Source organism: Arabidopsis thaliana, assembly GCF_000001735.4.
Source record: "Arabidopsis thaliana chromosome 1 sequence".
Classification (NCBI taxonomy): domain Eukaryota; kingdom Viridiplantae; phylum Streptophyta; class Magnoliopsida; order Brassicales; family Brassicaceae; genus Arabidopsis; species Arabidopsis thaliana.
The window spans coordinates 24,824,008-24,849,620 of NC_003070.9; the positions used below are offsets into that span (position 1 = coordinate 24,824,008).

The 25,613-nt window shown below is 33.1% G+C and overlaps 7 protein-coding genes across 12 annotated transcripts; 6 read left to right on the forward strand and 1 right to left on the reverse strand.

Moving 5' to 3' along the window:
- Window positions 1–348: 348 nt before the first annotated feature.
- Window positions 349–2,676, forward strand: AT1G66540 (Cytochrome P450 superfamily protein). 2 transcript variants are annotated; one of them, NM_105325.3, is made up of 3 exons: window positions 349–988; window positions 1,421–1,807; window positions 1,881–2,676. In NM_105325.3, the coding sequence occupies exons 1-3, from the start codon at window positions 830–832 to the stop codon at window positions 2,493–2,495; spliced, it is 1,161 nt and encodes a 386-aa protein (NP_176827.2). In that variant the 5' UTR covers window positions 349–829; the 3' UTR covers window positions 2,496–2,676. The 2 variants fall into 2 exon arrangements, with proteins under 2 accessions (NP_176827.2, NP_001117558.1); NM_001124086.1 differs by having other exon boundaries at window positions 489–1,807; window positions 1,881–2,663.
- A 1,818-nt stretch (window positions 2,677–4,494) lies between these two features.
- WRKY67 (WRKY DNA-binding protein 67) lies at window positions 4,495–5,653 on the forward strand (the record flags this gene model as incomplete). Of its 2 annotated transcripts, none has more annotated exons than NM_001124087.2 (3): window positions 4,495–4,774; window positions 4,954–5,076; window positions 5,201–5,653. In NM_001124087.2, the coding sequence occupies 3 exons, from the start codon at window positions 4,530–4,532 to the stop codon at window positions 5,580–5,582; spliced, it is 750 nt and encodes a 249-aa protein (NP_001117559.1). The 2 variants fall into 2 exon arrangements, with proteins under 2 accessions (NP_001117559.1, NP_564877.1); NM_105326.1 differs by having other exon boundaries at window positions 4,530–4,774; window positions 4,939–5,076; window positions 5,201–5,582.
- A 3,857-nt stretch (window positions 5,654–9,510) lies between these two features.
- On the forward strand, window positions 9,511–10,794 carry WRKY64 (WRKY DNA-binding protein 64). Its single transcript, NM_105327.2, has 3 exons — window positions 9,511–9,816; window positions 10,004–10,126; window positions 10,243–10,794. The coding sequence occupies exons 1-3, from the start codon at window positions 9,572–9,574 to the stop codon at window positions 10,622–10,624; spliced, it is 750 nt and encodes a 249-aa protein (NP_176829.1). The 5' UTR covers window positions 9,511–9,571; the 3' UTR covers window positions 10,625–10,794.
- Window positions 10,795–11,236: 442 nt separating this feature from the next.
- Window positions 11,237–13,434, reverse strand: SUC7 (sucrose-proton symporter 7). Of its 3 annotated transcripts, none has more exons than NM_105328.3 (3): window positions 11,994–13,434; window positions 11,830–11,893; window positions 11,237–11,471 (listed from the first exon to the last, which is right to left on the reverse strand). In NM_105328.3, exons 1-3 carry the CDS (start codon window positions 13,233–13,235, stop codon window positions 11,302–11,304), a joined length of 1,476 nt encoding a protein of 491 aa, NP_176830.1. In that variant the 5' UTR covers window positions 13,236–13,434; the 3' UTR covers window positions 11,237–11,301. The 3 variants fall into 3 exon arrangements, with proteins under 3 accessions (NP_176830.1, NP_001031241.1, NP_001031242.1); NM_001036165.1 differs by having other exon boundaries at window positions 11,302–11,471; window positions 11,830–11,882; window positions 11,994–13,314; NM_001036164.2 differs by lacking the exon at window positions 11,830–11,893.
- Window positions 13,435–15,082: 1,648 nt separating this feature from the next.
- On the forward strand, window positions 15,083–16,799 carry SAG24 (senescence associated gene 24). The gene is made up of 4 exons (NM_105329.2): window positions 15,083–15,210; window positions 15,611–16,112; window positions 16,184–16,265; window positions 16,361–16,799. The coding sequence occupies exons 1-4, from the start codon at window positions 15,201–15,203 to the stop codon at window positions 16,430–16,432; spliced, it is 666 nt and encodes a 221-aa protein (NP_564878.1). The 5' UTR covers window positions 15,083–15,200; the 3' UTR covers window positions 16,433–16,799.
- A 92-nt stretch (window positions 16,800–16,891) lies between these two features.
- On the forward strand, window positions 16,892–18,602 carry COX19-1 (cytochrome c oxidase 19-1). 2 transcript variants are annotated; one of them, NM_179521.2, is made up of 4 exons: window positions 16,892–17,193; window positions 17,654–17,742; window positions 17,830–17,927; window positions 18,051–18,602. In NM_179521.2, the coding sequence occupies exons 1-4, from the start codon at window positions 17,184–17,186 to the stop codon at window positions 18,148–18,150; spliced, it is 297 nt and encodes a 98-aa protein (NP_849852.1). In that variant the 5' UTR covers window positions 16,892–17,183; the 3' UTR covers window positions 18,151–18,602. The 2 variants fall into 2 exon arrangements, with proteins under 2 accessions (NP_849852.1, NP_564879.1); NM_105330.2 differs by having other exon boundaries at window positions 17,116–17,193; window positions 17,593–17,742; window positions 18,051–18,404.
- A 5,710-nt stretch (window positions 18,603–24,312) lies between these two features.
- Window positions 24,313–25,536, forward strand: ABO3 (ABA overly sensitive mutant 3). The gene is made up of 3 exons (NM_105331.4): window positions 24,313–24,643; window positions 24,730–24,852; window positions 24,971–25,536. Exons 1-3 carry the CDS (start codon window positions 24,399–24,401, stop codon window positions 25,326–25,328), a joined length of 726 nt encoding a protein of 241 aa, NP_176833.1. The 5' UTR covers window positions 24,313–24,398; the 3' UTR covers window positions 25,329–25,536.
- The last annotated feature ends 77 nt before the right edge of the window (window positions 25,537–25,613 follow it).

Consider the following 25,613-nt stretch of genomic DNA (forward strand, 5'->3'; position numbering starts at 1 on the left):
AAACGCTGTTAGAAAACTCCATTGTAATTTTGTACATATGTCAAAACAAACAAAACATGATTTTATGAATAAACCGTAGTTACTTTTGAACTAATTTTTAAACATATCAAAAGCTATAATAATTGAAGGTTTCAGCTATGTGTCATACCTCTTGATGTCGGAAAGTTTGGTCATTCGTCTGGCTCTAGAAGGCTTGAGAGTTCGATGTTATTGATTGAGTCATTTAATAGTTTCGATCTTTTATTGTCAAGACAACCAATGTGGTAGTCTATTCATCTAACGCTTGTAATTTATTCCCATGTGAGTATGTGACTTTGTTTGATGACTTGAGCTAAACTCTTTCTATAATTAAGTTTTCAAATTTTTGTGATGTTTTCAAAATCCACGTTTACAAAATAGTGCAAGCAAATTCTGAACCACATCTATAAAAATCCCAAAATTCAAAGTGAAGAAGAAAATCAAATCAACAACAATGGAAGACGAAACTCAAACCCTAATTCTCATCACAATCCTAATCCTAACCCTCATCACTCTCACATTCCTCATCAAAAAACTCAAACCAAAACCAAACCTCCCACCATCTCCACCGTTCTCACTTCCAATCATCGGCCACCTCCGCCTTCTCAAACCACCGCTCCACCGTCTTTTCCTCACCATCTCTAAATCACTAAACGATTCTCCGATCTTCTCCCTTCGTCTAGGAAACAAACTCGTTTTCGTAGTCTCTTCACACTCAATCGTCGAAGAATGCTTCACGAAAAACGACGTCGTTCTCGCGAACCGTCCAAAGTCAATTGCTTCTTAACATATCTCGTACAATTACGCATCTATGGTATCAGCTCCGTATAGTGAGCATTGGAGGAATCTCCGACGTATTGGCGCCGTCGAGATTTTCTCCAATCATCGGCTTAATAGCTTTTACACTATCCGCCGCGACGAGATCCGGCGACTTATCGCTCGTCTCTCTCGGTCTCCAAACGCTTCACTCGTAAGTGAGCTTAATTACTAATTTAGGATATAAATTTAGGGACTTAATCATTAATTTAGGATAAATTTAGTCCTTAATCATTAATTTAGGATAAAAAGTTAGGCCATAATCATCATTAGTATAGGATAAGGTTAGGCCTTAATCACTAATTTAGAATACTTCATTTGTAATTAGGCTAAATTACCAATTTAGGATAATTTGTACAACTAGGATATGTATATTTATTTAGGCCATAATCACTAATTTAGAAATCTTCACTTATAATTGAGTTAAATACTTAAATTACTATATTTTAGGATAATGTGTAACCAGCTACAAATTTATGAATTATGATGAAGAAATTGTTTATTGGTTGACATAATAATAGTAATCTCTAGTTCAGTCTCTGTTTATCGGTAAAAGTTTTTTTGAGTTGTGTCACTGAATTTGCAGGAATTTGCAAAGGTTGAGATGAATTCAATGTTATCTAACTTAGCATTCAACAACATTATTAGAATGGTGACGGGAAAATGTTACTATGGAGATGGTGCAGAGGATGATCCTGAGGCTAAACGTGTGCGGCAGCTTATCGCAGAGGCGATGAGTTGTTTTGGTGCAGGACATGCGGCTGATCATTTACCGATGTTGCGATGGATTACAGATTTCGAGAGGCGGGTAAAGAAGATTGCTGCTAGGCTTGATGAGTTTTTCCAAAGATTGGTTGATGAGAAACGTGTGGCAAAGGAGAAGAAGGAGAACACGATGATTGATCACTTGCTTTCTTTGCAAGTATCCCAACCTGAGTACTACACAGACCATACCATTAAAGGAACCATGCTTGTAAGTAATCCCCTAAGAGCATTTAAGTTAATGGTCACATTTGGTTTATTTCGTGTATGTGTGCAATGTGCAGTCTCTTATACTTGCGGGGACTGATACATCAGCGGTAACATTGGAATGGGCATTATCAAGCCTTTTGAACAATCCTGAAGTACTAAAAAAGGTGAGAGATGAAATCGACAATCAAATTGGCTTGGACAGGCTTTTGGAAGAATCAGACATTCCAAACCTTCCTTATCTTCAGAACATTGTCTCTGAAACGTTGCGCTTGTATCCCGCTGGGCCCTTGTTAGTCCCACACATCTCATCAGAAGATTGTAAAGTAGGGGGTTACGATATGCCGTGTGGCACGATGTTATTGGTGAACGTCTGGGCTATACATAGAGATCCTAGGCTATGGGATGATCCCGCGAGTTTCAAGCCAGAGAGGTTTGAGAAAGAAGGAGAGACGCATAAGTTATTGACGTTCGGGTTAGGAAGAAGAGCGTGTCCTGGTTCCGGACTGGCTCGACGGCTAGTGAGCTTGAGTCTCGGGTCTTTGATTCAATGTTTTGAATGGGAGAGGATTGGAGAAGAGGAGGTGGATATGACTGAAGGTGGTGGACTCACAATGCCTAGAGCTATTCCGTTGGTAGCCATGTGCAGAGCACGTGCCTTTGTTGGAAAAATTCCACATGAGTCTGGTTGATTTTGTATACTTTTGTAAATTCTATTGCTAGCTATATACATGTGTTTAGATATTCTAAGTAATGGTTTATTTCTGTATATTTGAGTCACTACTACTTTGGTACTATGTAAAACTAGTGTTCTAAAATACGGTATATACGATCGTATATATGATATATACACTGTACACTTGAAAGTCGTATTCTATTATAGCTGTACAGTTGTTAAACACGATGAAAGCTACACGATCTATATATATATATAATGATTATATGCGTATATTCGTGAATTTTGTGTATACTACGTATTAAAAAAAGCTAACAAACAAAAACTATGTTATTTTATTAATGATTGGAAAAGCAATTTAACAATACAATTAGATTGTCTCTCGAGAAAGAGAACCAAAAAGAAAAAGCCAGATTCATTAATGTAACGTTTGACGTTCGTAAACTAGTGGTTTTATGCACCAGTTCTTACCAGTTACCAAACTGATACATATATAACACAAATTATATTTTAGTGTATTAAAGAATCATATTTTCTGTATTTTACACTTTTATTTATTTATTCATTAATAGACCCATGTATTTTCTAATTTATCTACACCAATATTCAACAGATTATATATTTAATTGAATTTATCATTTTGGAATTAAGTAAGTAGATGATACTTTTCTTGAATCTGCATTTACATACCAATTTTCAAGAACGGAATAACTAAACAGAATGTTTTCGTGAGCAAAAAATAAAGTTTTTCTTCTTCATTAGCTCCACCTATCTGATGAATTATGATAAACAATGAAATCATCGAACATGAAAGAAATAATGATACATTTAAGTTGGTTGAAAACATAAAAGAAAAACTAAATAATCATATTGTAGACATGCACTGCACGAAACGAGACGAAAAATAAAAAACAATACAATCAATACATAATCATTAATAAAAATAAACTAAACAAAAAATCATTAATTAAATATAAAATATTGGCTATATACATATTAGTATATTCTCTAATGAATGAGTCACGGCACCTATAATGCTATACACACACAGTGTAGTTTCGTTTTTTTTTTTTTTTTACATCTACACAATTGAATTTCGTTTATCATCATCACATTTAACGAGTGACGATAAGTCAAATATTTGGTAACACTTATCATTTGCCTATTTTAGTTGATTCTAATATATTTTTTCCTTCTTTTAACAAATTATTTCGTCAGCACTAAAGAAAAGGAAGATCAAATGACATCATGTCGACAAGGATTTAATCAACATGTCGATGTCTTTTAACCAAAAGAAAACAAAAAAGTCTTTAATGTGTAACGGGACTACAACAATCAACAAGTGTGGTTTATATATAATATATATTCAAAGATGCACAGACTTATCTATCTTTCGAAAAAATCGTGTAGAAGGTACAAAACAGTTTTTCGAGAAAATCGTGTAGAAGGTACAAAACAGTGTTTCGAAAAATCGTGTAGAAGGTACAAAACTGTAGAAAACGTAAACTAACAATAGGTACACGTTCAATTCATATTTTCGAATTAAAATGGTAAGAAAATTCAATGAAACCTCATAAATATATTATCTTGTTTTTTCAAGATCTTCTAAGATGTAATAAACCTTGGATGAAATACTCATATGAATCAATGCATATTGAGTATTGAGATCAAATTTAGTGTGTAGATTAAAAATTGATGTACACATCTTTAGAGCTCTTTTAAAAATATGTATATTTTGTCAACTAGTATGTGATTATTATATGGTGTTCAAGTGTAAGTCCGTCGTGTGTTCTTTATGGACTTGTGAAATATCAATAATTATATCTCTGCGGGGATTGGTGGGACCAAGTCGGCGGGTTTCTTTGGTTTCGAAAAGAATCCTCTCACTTGGTCAAGACAGAAAAATTGTGGTTTTGCCACATAATAAAGTTAAAAACGTAAGACCGAAAATCAAATGTCGACAAGAATATTTGTCTTATAAAGACATAACGAGACTGAAGGAAAAATTAATGCTCAAACCAAATACATACCTCAAACTCAAACACAAGAAATGGTTTCCAACATTGATCACAAGGCTATGGAAGCACTCCTCCGTGGCCAAGGATGCGCTAACAACCTCAAGATTCTCCTTGAAAACGGCGAAATAAGCTCAGTTTCAACAGAACCACTCATCCACACCATTCTCGATTCTTTCTCACTTGCTCTGTCTTTTATGGATTCTCCTAATCATCCACCATACCATGAATCCTCTTCTCATAACATGGCAAGTCATATGTCCCGGAGATCATCTAAGCAGTAAGTTACCAACAAAATTCTAAACTCAAATTGTATATGTCGTATGCAAATTTTCATAAGTTCAAAATCAAGTGAAGTCGCACATGTTTTTTTTTTTATGTTACTTTATCATATCTTCTATAACCTTCGATTCAAGTGTCTCCTATATTCTTGATAATTCCTAGAGTACAACATCGCAGAAAACTTTGTGTAGCAGAAGGTTTAGTGAATTACAATCACGATTCCCGGACTATGTGCCCCAATGATGGCTTCACCTGGAGGAAATATGGACAAAAAACCATTAAAGCCTCAGCGCACAAAAGGTTAGTCAATTAGGTAAATTAGAAAAACAGAGCCAATGCTCTGTTTTATGAAAGACATGTAAATAGAGTACCGGCTATTTATTTATTTTAAGCAGCGATAGATATAAAAGTGCTATATTTACAGGTGTTACTATCGGTGTACCTATGCAAAAGACCAAAACTGCAATGCTACAAAGCGGGTGCAGAAGATCAAAGACAACCCTCCAGTGTACAGAACCACTTACTTGGGAAAACATGTGTGTAAAGCTTTTGCAGTTCATGATGATACATATAGTTCCACGATGATTCGATTCGACCAAGTTGTTCCTGAACCGATTATGCCGCAGCTCACAACAATTGACCACCAAGTAATTACCGTGGAGGAAAACTCCGCAGAACATATCATGAACCAAGAATGTGATATTAATGATTATTTGGTGGATGATGACCCATTTTGGGCTAGTCAATTTCCCCCGTTTCCATCGAGTGACACAATGTTCTTGGAAAACATTTCTGCTTTTGATTAGAACCTTATCCAGGTTTTGAACAACAAATCTATCAAGCTTTTTATGTTGTCATGGTGGATATTGATTGATTCTGCACTTCTTTTCAAGTTTATGTTTTGTAATTTAGATTTACATGCATTAAATTTACAGTGTCTTTTTGTGTAAGTTTTATCAGTCATGTACTTTTGCGTTTATTCAAAAATAAAGAAAGAAGACGTAATATCTATACAAGTTTTGAGAGTTCCCTTAATTGTAGATTCATAAAACGAGTGAAATAGATAAGAAATGATTCGTTTATCACCTAATACTTCAATGTTTTGGGTAAAAAAGAAGTTAAATTTGCTTGAGCAATGTGAAGTATTTTTAATTTGATTTATGACTATCATGCGATTACTAATGCAATTTATTTGGTCCAATTATTTTGTATCATCATCACTTCTGTGGACAATTTCGATTGCTTGAGCAATAGCTGGAAGAACTTTAGCTAGGCCAATATCAATATGACCAGTTTATATATTCAAGTCTTCTCTATCTTTTTGTTGAGAACTTACATGTACGTTTTTAAAGGCCGAGTGATTATTCTTGGTAAATTATGAAAAAAAAAAGAAACTTGTTCTTACATCAAAACATGTCGAAGGGATGAAGAAAGAGTCGAAAACAGTAATAGAATCTATCATTTTTTCGGCCCGAGAATTTCTTATTACAGTTATCAAAAAAAGAAAAAAAAAAAATCTACCATTTTCTTATATCATATCTTATTCTACCTTCTCTCAATTTTAATAAGTTCCAAATGTTTTTCTTGGTCACTAATATATAGTATGTTTTAAATAAGTAGTGTAAAAAGTAACGGTGTACTTCCTAATTTATCTGCACCACTAATATTCAACAAAATGTAAATTTTAATTACATTTGTTATTTTGGAATGAAGTGAGTAGTAGGTGACGATACTTTTCTTGAATTCGCCTTTACACATACACACCAACGACCAACCTCAAGAACAGAATAATAAAACGATGTTCGTCAGCAAAACTTATTTTTTTCTTCTTCGTTAGCACTTATATTATTTATTAGATAGTTAACAAAACTAATTTATTCGTTAGGCTGTATTCGTTTAATCTTTGAACATAGTGTGTTTCTGACAAAAACTTATATATTTTTAAATTCAATTAGTATATAGAGTAACTAAAGTTATGTTCTTATAAATGTTTGACATTGTTTTTTTAAAATAAGAAACTAATTTATAGACTATACCATATGGAATAACAGAAGGGTGTTGGAGGCTTTGGAAAAATTCCTCTAATTTAAAATTACAAGTATTTTAGATAGAAATTTCCCAACTTACCTTCATAAATCATAACTAGCAATTGATAAAACTAGTTTAAATAAAAAAAGAAAAAGAAAAAACCTAACTTGAAAAATTAAATCAAAAACGTGTTGATTAAAAACACATCAACACGTATTATTATCAATAAAACCCCTCAATTTCTTTGTCAAACAGTCAAAAGTTTGGGTGGAAAGTGGTGGTACGTATACAAAAAAAAAAAAAAAAAAAAAAAAAAACATTATTTGATGATATTTATGGAAATAAAGTATGAAGAATGGCTTGCAGAAAGTGGAACAATCGAGAATATTCGAAGTCGGCAGAGTTCCGGATTTGGGTGACGAAGAAAACTTTACATTATGGAGTTGTAAGAAACATTAATTGACTCAGTCCAAATACTTTGAGTTTGGTTTCTTACACGTGTTTGAAGAAAAAAAACACACGTGTTCTCCTTCTTTCTTCACGTGCTCAATGAAATGACGTTGACGTACAAGTAATGACGTTGACGTTGACGTACAAGTAATGACTCAGTCCACATCACGGTGACGTACAAGTAATGACGTTGTAATTTATTTTTTATTGTAATCAAACCAAATGATACTAATAGTTTGACTTTTAGCTAGTGTTCAAAGATTTGCTCTGCGTTTGTTTCTAGAGCTTGCACAGTTGCATCTACGAATGTATTTGGATAAATTAATCAAACCAAATGTTATAGATTACAAACATCCACATCGACTGTATTTAGGGATGTCAAAATCGGTCAAAATTCATGGGTTAATTCAACTCAACTCAACCCATGAACCCTAATGAGTTGAAAATTTTGACTTAAATGAGTTGATGGGTCAGATGGGTTGATGAGTCAATTGGTTTGATGAGTAAAATGAGTTGGGTTGTAATGGTTAATGGTTTCAATGGTTTACCCAATTAACCCATCAAATTTTGTAAAATTGAATTAAACCAACTAAAATCTCTAAACCAATGCCAATTTAAGTTTAACCAACACATCTAAACCAATTTAATAAAATTAATATTTTTCCAAATTTCTTAAATATACAAGCGATGCAATTGAGAAAAAATAAACTCGTAATTTTTCCACCAAAAAACATAAACCCGTGATTTTCCCGCCAAAAACGTAAACCTGTGATTTTCCCGCCAAAAACGTAAATCCATAATTTTCCCGCCAAAAACGTAAACCCGTAATTTTCCCGCCAAAAATGTAACCCCGTGATTTTCCCGCCAAAAACGTAAATCCGTAATTTTTCCGCCAAAAACGCAAACCCGTGATTTTCCCGCCAAAAACGTAAACCCGTGATTTTCCCGCCAAAAACGTAAACCCGAGATTTTTCCGCCAAAAACGTAAATCCGTTATTTTTTCGTCCAAAACATAAATCCATCATTTTCCGGCCAAAAACGTAAAAACCTATAATTTTCCCGCCAAAAACGTAAATCCGTGATTTTCGGTACAAAAAACGTAAACCTGTAAAAAGTGGAATCCGTAAATATCTTAAGTTTGATGATAATGAATTAATCGTGATAATTATTTATTATTTTTTTATAATAATAATTAATTAAATTATTACTTAAATGGATTAACCCATTTAATAACTCAACCCATTAAATTAAATGAGTTATGGGTTGACTCAACCCATTTAGTTAAATGAGTTGGGTCAACCCATAACTCATTTAATTCTAAACTCATTTGATTATGAGTTGAGTTGAGTTGGGTTACCCATTTTAACACTCCTAACTGTACTACTGCAAATATTCTTACTGAACCTATTTATATTTTATCATAATAATATTTAGATTCTTCTTTATTTGAACAATCAATTTTCCATTTTGTTTCGGGATTTTCCCTAAACAAGAATGTTAATTTGTTACCTTAAATTGCAGAATTTACTTTGGATTCGACAGGATATAAGAAAACAAAGTTTGAGATTTTGTGAATTTTATATGAATAGAATATAATATGGTTAATGGGTAAGAGGAAGAGTTTGAAGACGTGTGATCATATACAATATTAACGTAAAACAGGTGATATAGAAATGTAAAAGTACATTTTTGAAAGAGACATAGATAGTTTAGTTGACATCACATCCTTTATATCCAATTTCATGGGGATTTCAATATTCCAACTCATTAGGGAAAAAACAAAAGAAGAATATTAAATTTAATTAATGAACCCACCAAACCTTGAAGTTAAGTATATTATATACACAGTAAACCAGTTATGAACCAAAACAAGTTAAATAAGATATCAAATACACAGTAAGCATGTTCACTCATATCGTCGATCATAATTGTCAAAAATGATTGCCACCACAGCATCTATATAATACATACTTAATATACAAATATATCTTAGATTTTAGGCTGCTTTCTTTTTCTTGATTATTTTAGAAAACCTTAGTCTTACTAATCAAAATACATCCAAAATCAAATCCAACTGTTAACACTTTCTAAGAAATTTTTTCTTCTTTCTTTCGTCTAAGATAAAAAATGATAATAATGTAAAAAACGAGAAATACATTAGTTTAAATATTTATCTTATTAAATACGGAAGTTTCTTCAGTCAAAAGAATATATATAGTGCCTATAAAAAGGCCTTCAAATTATTCACCGTCTCTCATTCTTTCAAAGCCTTCAATATCTCTTATTAATCAAACTAACCAACTTCAAACACAAAAAAATGTTCTCCAACATCGATCAAACAGCTGTGGCAGCACTCCTCCGTGGCCAAGGATGCGCTAACAGTCTCAAGAGGCTCCTCGAAAACCACAAGTTAAGCTCAGATTCAACAGAGCCGCTCATCTACACCATACTCAATTCTTTCTCACTTGCTCTCTCTTTTGTGGACCCGCCTAGTCTTCTACCACACAATGAGTCTTCTCTTCAAAACATGACAAGTCATGTTCTTCAGAGATCATCAAAGAAGTAAGTTACCAACAAAAAGCTAAACACTCATTGCATATGTTACGAACAAAGTTCATGAGTTTCTAGCTAACTCAAAATAAAGTTAAATAGCAATTGTTTTTTCATGTTACTTTTATGTCTCGTATAATTTTTGATATGCAATTATGTCTTCTATATTTTTAAGCATTTCTCCAATACATCATTGTAGAAAATATTATGGAGCAGAAGATTTAGAGTATTACAGAGACGAATCCCCGACTCCACGCCCCGATGACGGCTTCACCTGGAGGAAATATGGACAAAAAACTATCAAAACCTCACCGTACCAAAGGTTAGTCAATTAGGTTACCTAGAAAAACAGAGCAAGTTCTCTGTTCTTACAAAAAGAAAGTAAATTCTCTTCTTTATTCTTTGAAATACATGTAAATAAAAGTGCTATATTCACAGGTGTTACTATCGGTGTACCTATGCAAAAGACCAAAACTGCAATGCTAGAAAGCGGGTGCAGATGATCCAAGATAACCCTCCAGTGTACAGAACTACTTATTTGGGAAAACATGTGTGTAAAGCTGTTGCAGTTCATGATGATACATATGGTTCTGAAATGATAAAATTCGACCAAGTTGTATCTGAATCGGTTATGCCTCAACTCGCAACAATTGACGAACAAGCAATTACCATGGAGGACGAAGCCATAGACCATATCATGAACCAAGAATGTGATATTAATGATTTTTCTGTGGATGATGACCCATTTTGGGCTAGTCAATTTCCTCCATTTTCATCGGAAGACATTATGTTTTTTGACAATATTGCTAATCTTGATTAGAACCCTTTCCAAGTTTTTTTTAATGTTCCCATGGGGAGATTGATCAATTCTTCACTTCTTTTCAGGTTCATGTTTTGTTATTTTAGATTCATATGTATAACTTTTTTTTTTCGTGTAAAGTTTTAACGAGTGATGTATTTCAAAATTAGAAAAGAAAAGGAGAAAGTAATATCTATCTTTGTAAAATTCCTAAGAGATATAATAATTAAGTACCAAAACGATGTGAAATGTCGCTAAAATATAGCAATACTTTAATTATTTATAGTTATTACCGAAATATAATAGTTTTGTGACTTATAATAAATCTACCATAAAGAAAGAAAATCCGTGAAAATTAAGAGTCAATTTGGAACAAAATGTTTTAAAATGTAGTATATATATGAGACTAGCTTTTTATCTTTAGGCGAATATGATATTTTCATAAAACGTCCACAATAAAAAAATGTTTTATATTTCATTTGTGCTATTTTTGAAACATTGGGAATGATGTGCTAAATTTGGGAAACTTTTTTATGCAGCATAACTTATGCTGTTTGTTAAAATTGCTATAATTTTAAATTAATTTTAATAATTTAACAGAATAAAGTTTAAATTAATTTTAAGTATACAAGAGTCCTTACCTAGTGCTACAATAATATTAAAAAATGCATATATAATAAATAAAACGCATAAACTTTTTAAGGTAAAACGGTAAATGCCACAATACTGCTGACTGCCGCTGCAATAGCTCCGACCACAAATCCTGGTAAGTTTCCATCTCCAAATAACGCATCAATAGGACCAACTCCAAACGATACAATCATTTGTGGTATGACAATTGCCATGTTTAAAACTCCTAGAGAAAGTCCTGCAAAGATGACAACAAAAAAGACACATCATTATTAATTTGATTTTTTAATATTTATATTACACAAAATAATTGTTGTTGTTTTTATTGATAAATTTATGGTAAATTCCTTGTGGTGAATAAAAACCAATTCCGTAAGAATATCAATTCATCAATATTCAATCTAATTAAGTTAGTAGATTACATACATCACCTTATATTAAATGTTTTGTTAGATAACTTATTATCCAAATTAACTTAAATTATGAAGATAAATGGAGACTGATCTCTCAATTTTTTTTTTTTGTAATCACAAATTTAATTAGCATTTACTAGAGAATGTTTAAATAATTTTAGGAAAAAAAGATGTTAAAAATACTTTGACCGGCGCCGGAGCTGCTTGATATTATAGAAGCTAGTGCGAACGGAATACTGAATGTAATCTATAAAAAGTTTCAAAAAAATGTTAACAAATATTAAACCATGAATGATAAATTGATCATAATAGTAACAAAAGTTGTATAAAAGACATGTTGGACTTACAGCAAGAGGAATTCCAAGAAGAGCAAAGAGAGTCAATGCTCCAGCTCTGATGCCATCGGTAGGAAGGGCCATTGGACCGGCGATTCTCCGGTGCTCCTCCGCCTTTTTAGTAACCAAAACCGTCATTGCCAAACACACGGCGAGAATAATATTCACAGCTCCCCAAAGCCTTTTAGCTCCTCCCATCTTCCTACTAATACCTTCAATACCAAGTGACATGACTCCAAGAACGATAGAGTTAAGCATCAATCCCAATGCACCAACATGAATTCCTTGGTTGTATAGTTTCTTCATTTTGTCATCTCCTTTTGAGTCTCCACCATACACTTCACGACCCATCCAATCAGTATCGTATAAAAGAAAAGGGAACCATGCGATCCAGTTCAAGGCCGTGACGATTAGTAGCATCCACATTGGACGTTTCATTACCTTGAAAGCTCCAAAGATCTCACCGAAGAACGGAGTTTTCTCGTTGTCGGAGTCTGCCTTAGGCGACCATTGCTTGTCTTCCACGTACCATAGAGCTATGATGGTGACGACTAGGAGGAGAGTGATGGAAAGGAAGAAACAACTCTTGAGATTTGCGCAATATATGTCGCACGCTTTAGTCATTGTGAAAGGGAAGATCTTGTAGAGGTTAGTGTACGATCCTGCCGCATATCCCAAAACGTTTCCAACGGCCATGAAGAAAGAGAAAAACGCGTTTGCCGTTCGCGTTTTCTGAGCGTCTCCAGCTGCTAAATCACCAAGAAAAGCACGGCATGGTCCTTGGAGAGTGTTGTTAGCCACGTCAAGGATCCAGAACCCGAGAGCGAAGATAACAACGGCTCGCATCTTGACAGGTTTGTCGATTTTGTCTCCCATGCTGTGGCCGAAATCAGCCGCATATCCGATTAGTACAACAGAAACAGCGACCAGCAAAGCACCCGTGGCGATGAAAGGACGACGACGTCCGAATCTTGACGTGCATCGGTCGCTGAAGTAACCGACTGATGGCTGGACAAGCAAGCCGGAGACAGGACCGCAAAGCCAAATGAAAGATGGCCATTTGTGTGGGACTCCAAGAAGCTGCACGTATGGAGTAAGCAGAGACAGTTGAAGAGCCCAACCAAACTGAATACCGGCAGCAATAGAAGCCACCGATATCATCTTTCTCAGCGGAGATGGCCCATCAAGATCCACCGACGAGGAAGACTGTCTATCCACAGTCGTCTCATCTTTGTTTGCTTGGAGGTCACTCATCTTCTTCACCCTTGTCTTAGAGGTTGTGTTTGTTGTTGGCGCTGAGGAGATGAAAGAAAGTGGGCTTGTCTCTTAAAGACAAGGTGGAGAAGAGAAATGAGACTTATATTTCTATAGATTTTTTGATTCTGTGTTTCAATAGTTTGGAAAAGTAAATCTTTTATAGTAATGCTATAACGCATATATCCTTATAGGATTGTTGTAATAATGACAAGACTAACGTTAATAAAACCGTAATCAGTTTATCATCTTATCTTTATATCATTTATTTTGAGATTGTGACAGATTTTTCAATTTCTTGTTTCTGTAGTATGACTTTTATAAATGATTAACTGAATAACAAGAGATTATAAATGGTTTTGAATGATTTTATATGTATTTCATGTTTAATAACATAGGATATAGAAAGATATTTAATTAGAAATTATTAGTTGAATAACAGGAGATCTAAAAAACCAAAAGGGATGATTGGTTGTTGCTGTAAAGTCTTTCCACAGCCCAAAATATGTCTACAACATTAAGACTCATCCAGTGTTGCTTTAGACAGTATTACAAAAGCTACCGGCTATATCCCAAATATAGCAAAATCAAATGTCTTGGCTGTACGTTATCAAAATTTCCACATTTGTATTGTACATCACGTAAAGAAGCCTGTGAACTTTCTTTCTCTCTCTATTTTTTCACAATTGTTTTGCTCTTTGCACTAAAGAAAAGAATATCTAATGACAAAAATTAACATGACTATAATATAAAGATAAGTAAATACTTTTACACTAAAATTTTGTAGCACTAACAAGTGTTTTATGTTTTTAAATGAATATCGTATTCGTTTTATTAAATAAAAACTTTAATTCAGTTTGTAAATAATATTATATTTATTAAATCCAAAAAAATATTATTTAAATCCATATACAGTGATGATGATGCTATCACGACAAATTAGTCCAAAATGGGCAGCGTATATTTTCTTATATGGGCCTAAACAAAGGAAACTAACTAATTATAATCAACTTATGATCATCAGTCAATTATGAAAGGTTATATTTGACAGGAGATTGTGTGTTTAAAACCATTTTGAGTATATCTGTTTTGAATCATTTGAGACAATTGTGATTTTTGCTTGTTCTGATCCCATTCTTTTAGTCTCGTGCATATGTGATCTTGTATTGTCTAATAAGGATTATGATCTGTCCCCTAAACTTCAAAATTTGGAGGCCATGATCTGATTTTTGAATGTGGTTCTTATAGTTTTTTGCTTGATATTTTGCAGACCAACAAAGAATGATGGTGAATATCCATCTAAGTCAAATACAGATTCCATTTCTCTTTTAATACAAATCAAATAAGAAAACTGAAGCTTGCAAGCTCGCTTGTACTAAGTTTCTGAAAGTTTTTATTCTCGACTAAATAATGTCCAAGATGGAAGCAAGACATAAGCTCCATTGTTGATAGAATGGAGCTTATGTTGGCTTTTGTTTTTGTTTCAAAATGGTTTTTAACTTATGTGTGATTGCTTAGCCAAATGTGGACTCTGAAGATGGTTTTCAGTTTTAGATATGAATGTCCTTGTTACTATTGTTACACAGTCACACAGAGTTTACAAAAGATCATTCATCATTGTTTATAAGAGAACAAATTGATAACATATATCTTTTTGATGTGGATGGATTTGTTAACCCTCTAGAAGAACACCCAAATTTGGCTACAAAGTTGTCAACACATTGTTCTTCGTTCTTCTTTGACTTTGACTAAAAATAAAAATAAACCTCGGCCTAAGAAAATAGCGTGTTCACATTGGATGATTAAGGCCTGGACCGAGTATCAAATAATATCTAAATGGGCCTAGCTAAGCAGTTACGTAAGCTAAATTTAGGGTTTGTTTTTGCCGCACCTATAAAATAACAACACAGCTTCCCATTTGTAATTTCTAGGGTTTTGCAAAACCAACACCGAAGATCCAACACGATGGGACGAAGTAAGTCGATCTTCTCTTCTCACCAACAATCTCAATTCGAATTCCTTGAGTTCGATTCGTCATTTGGTAGAATCGTCTTTTGCTTTAATCCGTGTGAAGAAATAGTCTAAGATTTCAATTATATCAATGCAAGGTTTTTGTATATCAACGCCATTGATTTTATCATTTCGAAATGTGAAATGTTGAATTGATTCGGTTTTCGTAGAATCGTGTTTCGTCAATCTGTGATTCATATGAAATTGCTAGGCTTAGGATTAGTTTGAGATTTTGATTATGTCAATCTAGGGTTTAGTGTATGAATCGCCATTGGTTTGGGTTTTGGATTTGTTTGAGGTCATTTTAGGGTTTTTTTTTGTGTGTGGACGCCTTTGATTGAACAATTCCGATGTAAAATGTGCAGGACCTGCGAGATGTTACCGTCAGATTAAGGGAAAGCCATACCCGAAATCACGATACTGTCGTGGTGTGCCAGATCCCAAAATCAGGATCTACGATGTTGGTATGAAGAGGAAAGGTGTTGATGAGTTTCCATTCTGTGTTCATTTGGTTTCATGGGAGAAAGAGAATGTGTCAAGTGAAGCACTTGAAGCAGCACGTATTGCTTGCAACAAGTATATGGTGAAATCTGCTGGGAAAGATGCTTTTCATTTGAGGATTAGGGTTCATCCTTTCCATGTTCTCAGGATTAACAAGATGCTTTCGTGTGCTGGAGCTGATAGGCTTCAGACTGGAATGAGAGGTGCTTTTGGTAAAGCTCTTGGTACTTGTGCTAGAGTTGCGATTGGACAGGTTCTTTTGTCTGTTAGGTGTAAGGATAATCATGGAGTTCATGCTCAGGAAGCTCTTCGTAGAGCTAAGTTTAAGTTCCCTGGTCGTCAAAAGATCATTGTTAGCAGGAAATGGTATGTTTCGTTTTCTTAAGTCTCTGTTTGATGTTTGAGGAAATTACTAAATTGATCATTGGTGTTTTCAGGGGATTCACTAAATTCAACCGTGCTGAGTACACGAAGCTGAGAGCGATGAAGAGGATTGTGCCTGATGGTGTCAATGCTAAGGTTTGTCTATTTTCACACACAATTTTTGAGCTTATAGTGTTTAGGGTTTGGTTGATTCTGAACTAGATTGTGTGTTTTTGTTGTTGTTGTTGTAGTTTCTATCAAACCATGGTCCATTGGCTAACCGTCAACCTGGAAGTGCCTTCATATCAGCCACTAGCGAATAAGAATGAAGAAGATGATGATGATTTGTGGTTGTAGAACCGATAATGTAGTTTCTGCTCTTTTCTGTTTCAATTTTATTGTAACAGTTGTAGACAAGGATCCTCGTATGATTCCAAGACAATTGTTTCAACATGTGTTTCTTACTTTTATAATTCCATCATCCAGTTTCTCCTTTAGATTCACTGCTTATTTCTCAGTAAGTATCTCGAATCGGACTCTTTAATTGGACTTTGAGTTTGGCTTCGGCCACAGTATTTTGGAAAGGAAAGTTGGTCAAACGTGAATAATGAATGTTTCGGACTTCCCTATCTCTTAAATTTCATCGAAACATACACAATCCAAACAAAATCAAAAAAGAAAAATCTCCGGACCTAATCCTATTCCTAATTCAGTCCGTCTTTATCATTTTGCAAAGATCATCGGATCACTCTTTGTTATAACCGTGGATCAATTGTCAACCACAAAACTGTTTTTCCTTCACGTTTCCCAATTAGTTAGCAACTCTCTAAGTTTAATTAAGAGAGATTTGGCCTCATTAACCATAGATATTAGAATGGATCCAGTAAGTACATGAAACTCGAAGGTATGGGCCATTATGGGCCTGAACCAAACATGAAAGAGCTGGGATAACTGACCTTTCTTTTTGACATTTGAGCATCGAGCCTCACAGTGCAAGAGTTCTATTATAGAACTCCTATACTAACACCGATCAAGAGGCAAATCTCCCAACTCTTCCAACTTCCAAGGCTCGATATGAGTACAGGTGCGTTTTCTTCTCTTCTCATTATGATTTCTTTTCTTTTTTTTCTATTCCGATTTCTCTGGAATTGAAGATGTGATGATGATTGAAATTGGATTGAAATCACCTTAAATACCAGATTTATGAGATAGCTTTTGGAACTAATCACTGCTAATTGATCATCATCATCTGCAATTGTGTATGTACTGATTAGTCCTGGAATTAATCTTTAGAGCCAGTAAATTCTCTCTGTTGTTGGAGACAAGATAACTGTGCTTGAGTTTGGTTTATTAGTAAAACCCAAAACCCTAGATCAACAAAGGTTCATACTTTATAGATTTCCCACTAATGTTGTATCTTGTTTTGTATTTAATCAAATACACTACAACCTATATTGATTTAGTTAGAAGAGAGGAAAAACAGGTTTTAATGATGATCACTATAAAGTTCGATCTGAATCGTTACTCGTGTTCATGGGGGGCAGGTGGAGCATTTGGAGGAAACAGAGGATTAAGACCAATACCACCAGAGAAGGGCATTTTCCCTTTGGATCACTTGCACGAGTGTGATGCGGTATTCTTCAACAAACGATTTTTCTTATGACCTTTGTTTGGTTATATTTCAGTTTATTCACTTTTAGCTTTCATTTTTTGTTTTCAGGAGAAGAAAGAATATCTTGGTTGTCTTAAGTCTTCAGCTCACAAATCTGAACAATGTAGACATCTCTCTAAGAAATATCTCCAGTGTCGAATGGCTAAGTACGTCTTTTTTCTTACTTTTGTCACCATCATAGTTTCTCTCTAGTTCATGTTTACTTGGGTCGTACTCGTATCGAGGAATGTTGGATGGGTTTAGATCATGATAGTGATATTATTATGCAGGAACTTGATGGCAAAGCAGGATATGGCTGAACTTGGATTCAGTGGTGTTAAAGAACTTGATTCCACTGAAGATAAGAATACAGAGAGTATCGAACATTGAAAGGTTGACAAAAGAAAACTTTGAGCCTCATTTTGTAAAATTTTGGATTAACATTGGGATAGCATTTGAGATTTTAGGTCCTAAAACCCAACTACTATGAAAGTATATGCTTCAGATTCACCAATTTTTATACGTATGTATTCCTGTGTGAAATAAAGCATTATACAAAGCCTGAAACAGAAGCAAAGTATTGTCTTCGGTCCATATTCGTTTGTAGACTTTTTGGGCTAAAGAATATTTGTTTGTGGATATTAGTCCATATTGATTTCTCTTATCTAGTTTAGTCGTAGTGAAACTTAACAAACAAAATATTAGTATAATTATGTTTTAGTTTTGGTTAATAACAGTATGAAAATATTCCACTTTATAATTACTCTATTAGACCCATTTCTTTATATATCATTTTCTCCAGACAAAGGTCTTAGATTTAAACAAACAAGATAAAGTAAAACCATTGCAAGTGTTGAATGTTATTATGTAAAGTATGTGTCATATTAATCGACCGTTTTTTCACAAGTTTTGAAAATTAGCCTAAATTGTAGTACACGGTTTTTGGTTATCTATAAAGAAAAAAAGGTGGGCGTCGTATTCATTTTGAATACTTATTTGGTTTATTGAAAAAAAAAATCCTTTGAAAACCAAAGTCAAATAGAATTTTTCCTCTTTCGATCTAGATTTCTAAATTAAAATCTTGGTTATTCAAAATCGCCGCCTTGAACCAAATAGATAACTAAAGACAAATTGTTTTTCATATATAACTAAAAAAAACACTTTCAATTATATCGATCTACTACTATTCAAACCTTTATACTATTTCAATCGTTATTCAAGTTTTGTTGCTATTACTTGTCTCTCCTATTCATACGTCTTTTTTTACTTCCAAAAATTCTCCTGTCAAACTTCACCTCTTGTGTCACCAATCGTATCTACATTCTATTTTTGAAGAAGGAAAATAAACAAAGGTAGAATGGCGGACATGATGCGATCGTTTTTTGTTGTCAATTTTGTTATTTTGATTTTTATGATCATATACTATGGTGAAACGAAAACAATAAGTGATTAGTGTGACAATAATGTTTTAAGTTCAACTATGTAATCAAGCGAGAATATATAATCTCTCTGTCTCATATTATTATTGTCTAGATCGGCATTGTCCTAAATTCTTTAGACCCACTTGATTTTATTTTTGGTTACAACGCAACCATATCCAACGAAAAGAAGATAGGAAATTAGAAAGATACTATATAGTTGTTTATATAGTTGTTAATGCCAAGTATATATATCACGCAAACAATGTATGTTCTATATACAAAACTTAGTAACTAATATAATTTTATTTAGTATGATATGCAATTAGCTACAAACAATAATGTACTCCAGATATTATTTCAAAATTTGTCCACTACTCGACAAACACGACATATTAGTTAATCATTAAAACTCAATAGATCTGTTCAATGAGATAACTATTGAATCATCGATTCCTCCACAGTCGGGTTGACATAAAGAAACTGTGCGATCCGCAGAATCTAGAGTAAAACAGAGTTGCAAAGAGAAGAGAATCCAAAGAGAAAAACTATTATAAGAACTCATGTTTATGATTTGCTCAAGAGAACTTGTTCTTTCCTGAATATTTTTGTTTTGTAAAGCGGACAATTTTTTGTAAGAAGAGGTAGATTAGAAAGATTCCGTTTACTTGGACAGCAATTAAGTCTCAAGTCTTCGTCTTTTGTCTTTTATCTTTTGTCTTTCTCAATCAAGACTAGTAAGAAATGCCTTTATGGCTATATGTGTTCGTAGGCCTACTGAAACAATCTCGCTTCTTCCATCTTTTGAATTTTCTTCCTCCATTATTTGCAAGATAAATTTAAAAAAAAAGAAAAAAAAAAAGAGTACCGATATAAAGTTGTAGACCGTTTTAGAGAATTTAAAATTTTGTAACTGGACAATACTTTAGAATGCCCAGTTTCATCTAATTAATACAGGCCCATTAAAACTCTATCAAGCCCAGTTCCAAAACCATCAACACTTTAAAATTTCCCAGTTCTCAAACTCGTAGATAAAGCGCGTGAACATCAGTCTCTATCTTCTTTGTCAATGTCAAAATCGGCGATCATCCAAAGTTATCATCTTTCTCATAAACCCAATTTTTTTCCACAGCGAGAAAGATATTTAATTAGAAATTATTAGTTGAATAACAGGAGATCTAAAAAAACAAAAGGGATGATTGGTTGTTGCTGTAAAGTCTTTCCACAGCCAAATATGTCTACAACATTAAGACTGATCATCCGGTCTTGCTATAGACAGTATTACAAAAGCTACCGGCTACATCCCAAATATAGCAAAATCAAATGTCTTCGCTGTACGTTATCAAAATTTCCACAGCAACTTAACATTGATACCAAAAAAAAAAAAATTCCATAGCAGTACTCCACAAAAAGAATCTCTAATGACAAAAATTAACATGACTATAATATAATATAAAGATAAATAAATACTTTACACTAAAATTTTTTATATAGAGTATAAATTTTGTAGCATTAACAAGTGTTTTATGATTTTAAATGAATATCGTATTCGTTTTATTAAATAAAAGCTTTGATTCAGTTTGTAAATAATATTATATTTATTAAAACCAAAAAAATATATATTTAAAATCCATATACAGTGATGATGATGCTATCACGACAAATTAGTCCAAAATGGGCTGCGTATCTACACGGACAGAGAAATTGATTACTTTTTTTTTTTACTAAAATTTTAGATTTTATGATATGCTAAAATTTTATGCAGAATCTTTTGCATGCACATCAAAATACGTACGTATGATACATCAAATTTAATTATGATTAGTTAATTATGAAAAGATTATATTAAAATTGATTAATTTTTTTTTTTTAATGACTTTTACCCTACTTCCCTCTTTTTCATTAGCACGAAAGAACAAAACATTGTGGATACCGTCATAGCGAAAGTGGGTAACGAGAAAATAGAATGTTTTTACTCTGTTTTACGCATTCCTACCATTTATTTTATTGCAGTTGACCCTATATCTTTCTCTTATTTCTCCCATGCAAGTGGATTTATAAATATATCAGTTTAATAATTATATTTTGATGTATCATACGTACGTATTTGATGTGCATGCAAAAGATTCTGCATAAAATTTAGCATATCATAAAATCTAAAATTTTAGTAGAGAATTTGTTCAAAGTAACCGATCGTAGAATCTGTAACAGTTGCTCCATCCGTAGGTATTAATATCACTAAAAAAAAAGCTTGAACACGTCACTTATTCAACATCACTTAAATGACGTAAAATTGAAAAATGGGAAGGATATTAACAGCAGTTAGTTGATAACTAACATTGACGTAAACCATATACATAAATGACGCAACATGCCGTTTTTAATTTGTAGTGCGGTTTCAATATTCTCTCTAGTTTTTGGTTCGAAATCCATTTTCACGATAGTAACTCTAGTTTTTGAACTGGGTTTGTTCACCCCAGATAACCGATATCGCTATAAAACCAGTGGTGGACCCATGTGTATTACAGGAGGGTTAGCTAACCTCCCGAAATTTCAAAATTTTAGTTAATATTTTGGGGTTTTCTTATATTTGAATATAGCCCAATTTGTTTTAATGACGTAGTGTTTTGAACAACTTGACCCAAGTAATACAATTCTGAATCCGTCCCGGTATAAAACACCTTAGTTTATTTCCATTTCTTTTTGTTATTGTTGCTCTAAAAGATATATAACCAAATTTTTTTAGTTAAAAACATCTATTATTTGTGATCTTAGCAACAACAACAAAAAAATCATTTGCGGTGGACTTGTTAAACTTTGATTCAAGTCAAAAATATACTTTACCCTCTCATTTTCACCTTTTTCGGTGGTTTCGTCTTCCTTTCTCTCGAGTGAAAGACCATGCATGATGGGAAAACAAGAATGTCTTTCTCTATTTCTCTTGCGTAATGACGTACACTGTTACGTAAGAAGAATATGACGTAAAAGAACAATATTAAACATTTTGTCATGGTTTGTTATAAAAAAAAAATTGTCATGGATTATTGATTTGATAGAATTAGCTTGTATAGAAAATGATAAATTTTGCGCTCTTATCCTGTTGATTGGCTATGATAATAAAGTCAATAATATGTTGCTCAACTTTCATAGGACCTACACAAAAGGACCACTAGCTCATCTAACTAATCTGTGATTAGTTTAATTATGAAAAATCATGACCCTTTTAGAGACATATCACGAAAATAATAACATTGGTTATGGAGGGATTATGTGACATTATCAACATGGTCTAAAATGTAACTTAATTTAATTTAATTCTACTGAATTTCAGAATTTGATGGGAACTAAATTATGATTTCACTAGAAATGGGGCTGAACAATTTAAAGTTCAAATGATAACAATTTAGTTAGTTTTTTTAAAGAAAATTATTTTTTATTTTTATTTTTATTTTTTTGTCGTCAGTTTTTTTAAAGAAAATTAAACAAACAAATTTGTAACAACGTTAACCAAAGTTTTTTTTTGTTTTTTTGGTCAAAAATATTAGTTAAATAAACAAATGAAAATATTTAAATAAACAAGTTGTATCAAACAGAATTTTCATTAAATGCAGGATTATCCTCTCTTTTTTCCGACACAACGTAGATTATCCATTCGTGTTATTTTCATATGTTAGGTTTGTATTAAAAAAAAAAAGATAATCCTAATTTGAATGAGCCCTCTGATCTCCTTACGACTTTACGTGTCTTTGTCTTTTTCTTTCTCTGATCTCTTTCCTTGCTTTTTACTTTTTAGGTCCTACTACTATCCTTTCGTAAATCGTAACGACATAAAGAAAACAACATGACTTTTATGGAAGGAATAAAAAAATGGATTTGTTGTATTAGAATTAGCAGCTTTCAATGAAAAAAGACTATGAATACCGAAAGTAAGTGATTATATTATATGTAGGGCCTGAAGTGGGAAAGGATCAGGAGAAAAAACGAGAATTGTGTTTAAACTAAAAGTTACAATAATTAGTCAAATAAATCAAATATTACAAATAAACGATTACTATTTATTTAAAATATACTTTTAATAACAAATATAATAATTTATGATAAATTACACCGAAAATGTAATCATAGATCACTAAATGTTATAATAATTTATAAAATAAATTTAAAATTACTTTTTTGGAATAAATTAAATGTTATATAGTTCAACTAAATGGTTACAAACGTTTAAAATAAAAATTACAGCTATTCGTAAAATAAATATTGCAATAGTTCACTATTTATGAAGAATTTAGTGAAAAGACTGAATCGTAGAAAATATTTATCCAGACTGCATTTTTATTAAACACCTATCATCGTAATATAAATTTAATTTAAATAAAAATTAATGAAAAATTACTAAAAAAAACATTTATTATTGTTATTGTTGTTTTTTTCCCCTACACGCACAAACTAGATCTGCATTAAGAAAATACATATATAATTTTACTACAAATTTCGGTGGTTTCGTCATCTTCTCTCTTCATTTGTCCTCGACTGGAAGACCATGATAGGAAAACAAGAATATAACTACAATGTGACGTACGAAGAATATGACGTAAGGGAAGCAAATTAAGCATGTCTTTTTTTTTCTTTAGTCAACATTGAACATGTGTGTAAATCTCATACTTTTATTGAAGGAACAAAAAAACAAGAAGAAGATTTCTTTAATGTTGTTGACGTTTTCTACCTTTGCTAGCTGCCTTATCTTGGTCGTTTCTGAAATCTCCCATATAGACAAAAAAAGAGAAGAAGACAAGTCTACTTTTTATAGTTTGATTTATTTATTGTGACACTAAATCCTCTCATAGTCTCATCTCCCTACTTGTCTTTGTCTTTTTCTTTCTCTTATCTCTGTCCCTTGATCATGGCCCATGTTCTTTCGTCATGACATAAAGAAACAACATAAGACATTTATGGAAGGACTAAAAAATGGATTTGCATTAGACTGAGAAACTATGAATACCGAAAGTGATTATATTTTATGTAGGGCCGAAGTGGGAAAGGATCTGGAGAAAAAAAGAGAATTGTGGACTAAGTTTAAGATTTTAAAAACATTTTCGAGCTAGGGAACTTTCAAATATTGAAGTTTCCACGCTATAAACTTAAAAAATTGGTGTCCACTAGAGAACTTTTTTTTGTATATATAGTAAGAACCAAACAAGATTTCAGAATCTAAACCAGAAAATGTTTTCAAACATCGATCACAAGGCTGTGGCAGCACTCCTTCATGGCCAGGGATGCGCTAACATCCTCAAGACGGTCCTCGACAACTGTAAAGTTAGCTCTGTTTCAACAGAACCTCTCATTAACACCATTCTTGATTCCTTTTCACTAGCTCTATCTTCTGTGAATTCTCCTAATCGTCAACCACACCATGAGTCTTCTTCTCGAGACATGGCAGGTCTTGTGCCTCAAAGATCATCAAAGAAGTAAGTTACCATTTACCAACAAAAAGCTAAACACTCGGTGCGTATGTTATAAACAAAGTTCATGAGTTTATACTACAACATCGCAGGAAGATTTGCGGAGTAAAAGGTTTAGAGATTTACAGAGATGATTCCCCCAATCCCCGCCTTGATGACGGCTTCACCTGGAGGAAATATGGACAAAAAACCATCAAAACCTCTTTGTACCAAAGGTTAGTCAATTAGGTAGACTACAAAAACAGAGCAAATGGCATGTACATAAAAAAACAGAGTCAATGCTCTTCTCTGTTCTATGGAAAGACATGTAATTACAAGTGTGATAATTTACAGGTGTTACTATCGTTGTGCCTATGCAAAAGACCAAAACTGCTATGCTACAAAGCGGGTGCAGATGATCCAAGACAGTCCTCCAGTTTACAGAACCACTTATTTGGGACAACATACATGTAAAGCCTTTGGGGTGCATGATAATACGTATGGCTCTGAAATGATAAACTTCGACCAAGTTGTATCTGAATCGGTTATGCGTCAACTTGCAACAATTGGTGAACAAGCTGTTCTCATGGAGGACGAAGCTAACCATATCATGAACCAAGAATATGATATTAATGATTATTTGGTGGATGATGAAGTCTTTTGGGGGAATGAATTTCCTCTATTTTCATCGGAAGACCTGATGTTGTTTTGAAAACGTTGATGCTTTTGATTAGAAACCTTTCCAGGTTTTAAACAATAAAGCTATTAAGCTTTTTATGTTATCATGGTGGAGATTGATTACCTGAAACATTCAGAGATGGGAAAGACAACAACATAGTATAAACTTCTTGAATCATTTTCGACATCAACGAGTTTTCCTTAGACTAGCAAAAACGTTCTCACCAAATATGAATATCATCAGAGAAAGTTAGAAGAATCAAACCTAGTCCTTCAGAAGGACTATAACCTTCATTACAGAACAACCTCACAACATGGA